At 43.7% G+C, this 5,407-nt stretch overlaps 1 protein-coding gene across 1 annotated transcript; it reads left to right on the plus strand.

Moving 5' to 3' along the window:
• The first annotated feature begins 2,648 nt into the window (after positions 1-2,648).
• Positions 2,649-4,160, plus strand: LOC109776350 (GDSL esterase/lipase At1g28600-like). Its single transcript, XM_020334992.3, has 3 exons — positions 2,649-2,928; positions 2,997-3,209; positions 3,323-4,160. Exons 1-3 carry the CDS (start codon positions 2,700-2,702, stop codon positions 3,958-3,960), a joined length of 1,080 nt encoding a protein of 359 aa, XP_020190581.1. The 5' UTR covers positions 2,649-2,699; the 3' UTR covers positions 3,961-4,160.
• Positions 4,161-5,407: the final 1,247 nt, after the last annotated feature.

The raw sequence follows: 5,407 nt of genomic DNA on the forward strand, positions 1-5,407 counted from the left end.
GCTACTACTATGGCATGTCTCGGGGGGCACGGTAGAGACCGCTTAGTAGTAGCGAGGGTTAAAAACCCGCGCTACTACTATCAACTTAGTAGTAGCGAGGGGTAAAAACCCGCGCTACTAGTAAGTAGCAGTAGCGAGGGTTATAAACCCTCGCTACTAGTAAGCGCCTGCCTATAAGATTTTTCCTAGTAGTGATAATACAAGATGTTCCAAGCAAAATTCATGATATGTGACGAATGAAAATATAGTTCCAAGTAAAATTACCGATGGTTGTTAGAAGAAAGAGGGGATGCCTTCCGGGGCATCCCCAGGCTTAGTTGCTTGGTACTTCCTTGAATATTGCCTTGGGGTGCCATGGGCATCCCCAAGCTTAGGCTATTGTCACTCCTTTATTCCTTTATTCATCGTGATCTCACCCAAAACTTGAAAACATCAATCACACAAAACTTAACAAAACCTTCATGAGATCCGTTAGTATAATAAAGCAAATCACCACTTTAAGTATTGTTGCAAACCCATTCATATTTTAGTATTGCATTATACTTACTGTATTCTAACTTTACTATGGCTTATACCCCCACATACGATCCATCGAGTCATCAAAATAAGCACGCAATGCAATGAAAACAGAATCTGTCAAAAACAAATCAGTCTGTAGTAATCCGGTCTTTGACCATAACTCAAATTTTTTTGGAAAAATTAGGAAGACGTAGGAAATTCATATATCAATCATGTGTAAAAATTTCGGAATTTTATCACGCTCCAGAGAATTTTAGAAATCCTGCTACTAGATGCAATAATTTCTGTTTTCCAACTATCACTCAACATAATCCTAAAGGCTTTACTTGGCACAAACACTAATGAAAACACTAAAGCACAATCATAACAGTAGTATAATTGTATATTTATTAAATATCAGAAAAGAAAACAAAAATTTAAAGGATAACTATTGGGTTGCCTCCTAACAAGCACTTTCTTTACAGCCATTAAGATAGGCTTGGAATTTTAACGACGCTCACATGAAAGACAAGAATTTAAGCACAAAGAAAGCATCATAAAACTTGTGACAAATAAATTTACGTCTAACATACTTCCTATGCATAGGCATTTTGTAGGCAAATAAATTATCAAGACAAGAAATATCTAGCATATGCAAGGAAGAAAGAAACAATAACAATCTCAAAATAACGAGAGGTAATTTAGTATCATGAAAATTTCTACAACCATACTTTCCTATCTCATAATAATTACATGTAGGATCATAATAAAATTCAACAATATATCTATCATATAAAATTTTCTCTTCATGATCCACATGCATAAAAGTTTTATAATCTTCTAAAATAGTGGGATTAACATCAACTAAAGTCATGATATAAAGTTGCTAGTAAATGAATATAAAACATCCAAGATTGATAATTTAATAGCATGGAACAATCAAAAATTATAGATACGTTGGAGACGTATTAGGAATATAGACTTGGTAAAATGTACGGATTAGAGCATCTACAGCCTGACGCCTCAAACCTGCCTCAATCGCCCGGGCGGACGACCTGGTCACTGGCCGCTCACAGAAATGCGACCCGGACGAGCGCCTCAAACGCCTGAGCTGACCGGCACCCCTCATATCAAACCCAAATATAGGGATGTGGTTTGCTAGCTAGTACTACTAGAGATTTTGTTTCTTATTTGCGTGATATGCTCTGCTAGTTTGATAGTTACTGATTGGTTGATTGCAACTTAACATTTTGTTGTACCCATGGCTATTTTTTACCATGTCTTTTTGGGGAAGAACAATTTTGTTTAAATCCAAAACTTGATGCCATGACAAACCAAGCTGCTACTTTTTGCTAAATTTGCCATGTCTCAACATTTTGCCATGTCCCAAATTTCGTCAATGTTGCGGCGGGGATGGCGAGATCCCATCGAGCTCTGTCTAGGGTCGCGCCTTCTCCACCCTTGAACTCAGGGACTCCACGGATGCCAAGTCGACGCGTGGCGGGGATGATATATGGTCATCTTGTAAAATGTATTTGTCGTTGTAAGTTATTAGTCGGTGTAGGGCATCAGCATTAACTAATGAAATATTGAGGTTATATTTTAATGTACACCACATTTAAGAGTAAATATTTCCTAAATATACTCATTAAATGTGGCAAATATTGAAGTTTTTCTCAATATACTCATTAAATGTGGCAAATATTAAAATGTTTCCTTAGTTAATCCTGATGTTAGAAAAACTTACAAGGATAACACGTTTTCAAAGCTGACTATATATCATGCATGGTCACTTGCACATGTATATTGCATGAATTAATGCCTTAAAAGCCAAATCTTATCTTTCATAAATACTGCATTTGTATAGAAGTGATAGATATTTTGTCACAATGCCCACAAATTTAATTGCAGGGAAATGTTGTGGTGTAGTAAGATAACACACCTATTTAATTGCAGAAAGACTGCACTTGTAAGTGATTCGTATTTTAATTATGATATCTTCACCATGCACAAACCATTGTGATATCTTCACATACCCTGCTAAAAATATATTAATAACATCGATACATCTTGATACACGCTCAACCCTATAAAATGCGCTATAAAAGGGAAGCAAAGGACCTCATCTGGAATACAAAACCAAAACTAGATCTGCAACACTTCTAATCTTAAGACGCTAGCGTCTAGCCTTTTTTTCTAAAATGGGGAGCACCATTTCCATGGCTCTCCTCTTCGTCTTTGCAGTCCTGTTGCTCAACGCCCATCTCGGGTCGTGCGGCTGCTTCAAGCGCATCTTCGCATTCGGCGACTCCATCATCGACACGGGCAACTTCCGCTCAGGTTCGATCTGGGGGCCCCCTTATGGAGGGACCTACTTCCACCATCCCACAGGCCGCTGCTCCGACGGGCGTCTCATTGTGGACTTCTACGGTAAGTGCACGAACGCACGTAGGTGTACTTCACTCGTGCTCGATTTCTGAATTTGGTGTGTGTGTCAGCGCAAGCGTTGGGCCTGCCACTGCTGCCGCCGAGCGGGCCCGAGGAGAAGACGGGGAAGTTCCCGACCGGTGCCAACTTCGCCGTGTTAGGCTCTATTGCCCTGAGCCCGGACTACTACAGTAAAAGGTATAACTTTAGTATGCCGCACTGGTGCCTCGACTGGGAGCTCGGTTCCTTCAAGACAGTGCTCGCACGGATAGCTCCTGGAAAAGGTACGTACTCATGCAACAAAATATATGGGCATGCATTCATGCGTCGTCCTTACCATATATCACACATTTCTTCCTGCATCAGTCAGCTAATTCGTTTTTTTGTGTGTGGTCAGCTGGCACCAAACGTCTCCTCAGCGAGTCCCTCATCGTCTTTGGCGAGATCGGTGGCAACGACTATAACTTCTGGTTCTACGATCGCCAGCGCAGCCGTGACACGCCCTATAAGTATATGCCCGACATCATCGCCCGCATAGGCTCCGGCGTCCAGGAGGTGATCAATCTCGGTGCCAAGACGATCCTTGTTCCTGGAAACTTCCCCATCGGGTGTGTCCCGGTTTACCTGAGTGGGCACAAGACTAACAATTCTGCGGACTATGACCAATTCGGCTGCCTCAAGTGGTACAACGTGTTCTCCCAGAAGCACAACCAACTGTTGAGGCAGGAGGTCGGCCGGCTCAGGTCTCGCAACCCTGGCGTGAAGGTCATCTACGCCGACTACTATGGCGCCGCCATGGAGTTTTTCAGGAACCCCAAGAGGCATGGCATCGACGACCCCCTGGTGGCGTGTTGTGGCGGCAACGGCCCCTACGGCACCGGCCGTGGGTGCGACCAGAACGCGAAGGTTTGCCGTGACCCGTCCAGGTTCGCCAACTGGGACCAGGTTCACATGACAGAGAAGGCCTACAGTGTCATCGCTAATGGGGTGCTCAACGGCCCGTATGCGGACATTCCGTTGCTCCATGCTTGCTAGGAGAATTTCCTTTCGAGACTTGAAGAAATGTTGCTGCAACCAAGATCTGTTACGCGCTAGCTTCTTGGAATTTTTAATCTTGCATCACCATCTCAATTGGTCATGAATGAAATGGTTGGATCTGTTGCTGGAATTTGGCCTACTTTGGGCCAGCCCAATAGCCATTCTCATAATTCCTAATAAATCGTACCTTTGTCCCATACTGCTAGCTTATTAGAAGTTGGTCCTCCTTATAAGGGAGGTTGTTTCCCCACATGTACGAACATGAGAAGAGGAGAGACGTATGCGCGTGCTCCTCCTCTGCCACCCACCTCACCCTGGCACGACGCCCGCGCGCCGCGGGAACGAGCCATTGTCTAAATTTTAGCGACGCATGACTGGTATACTAAAGGTCACACGAGAGCTGAATTTTTTTTGCTGAAAAGGTCACACGAACGCTGCACCTTCGGCTGCTGTGTGTTTGCTTCGCCTCCCGCCTCTTCGTTTTATCTCCCGTCACTGCCGGTTCGCCTTCTCCTGTGCCTACAAAAGAGAGGTCGCTCCTCTCCAGAGAGACACACCACACAACACTTGCAACACACCACCGAGTTCCTGAGCACTGAGTTACTGCTACGATCTTCTCCATCCCAACTTGCAGCATGCACTGCAAGTAAGGATAGTAGGCCTGCGAAAACCCATCTCTTTGAGTCATTTAGGGGAAAATGGTGATGAGCGTTTGTGGGGAGCGCTCTGCGTGCCTACTGAACTCTTCGTAACGGGCGCCACGGACACCGACGATCACTTCCCCAGCGATAACTTCTTCCCCGACGCCAACAACCTCTTCGACAACATGGGCGACAACGCCAACGCCAACGCCACTGCTCAGTGTGTGTTCATATGTTTTTTGTTTGAGACCGTGCTAAGTTTCTTGTTTAGCATCTGTTCTAGATATGTTCTGTTGAAGTTCACAAGTTGAGATGCTATTCACCTACTCTCTATTAGATTGGATGACCTGTCTTGTCTCTGTTACTGTGGTCATGTTTTATCTATTGTTTCTGTTCATTGAACCATATAATAAATTGCTCATATTTCCAACATCTATCACATGAATATGTTTGTACTAGAGGGTAACGCGCGCTTCGCTGCACCGTTTTCACTTGTTTGACAAGTCTTTTCTTTTTGTTAGTGGGCTGCTCGTTTCATCTTGCCTGTCTTGGATTGGGCTTTAGTCGCCTTGGAGTTGGAGGTACTTTCATTGGCTCTTACCAATCTGTTCTGTTAGTGTAGGCAGTGGATGTGTCAACCAACACAGGCAATGAAGTGCACAGCCAGACAAAGAAGGTGTACTGCTTAACTCAACTGTTGTAATGTTAGTTATCTTAGTAATATAGAGACACATATGATTCAAATAACGAATGTAAAACATGTGAAGGAAAAGGAGACAGAGAGGGTGCTGCAGAAAGAGACA

Source organism: Aegilops tauschii, chromosome 7, assembly GCF_002575655.3.
Source record: "Aegilops tauschii subsp. strangulata cultivar AL8/78 chromosome 7, Aet v6.0, whole genome shotgun sequence".
In the NCBI taxonomy this organism is placed as follows: Eukaryota; Viridiplantae; Streptophyta; class Magnoliopsida; order Poales; family Poaceae; genus Aegilops; species Aegilops tauschii.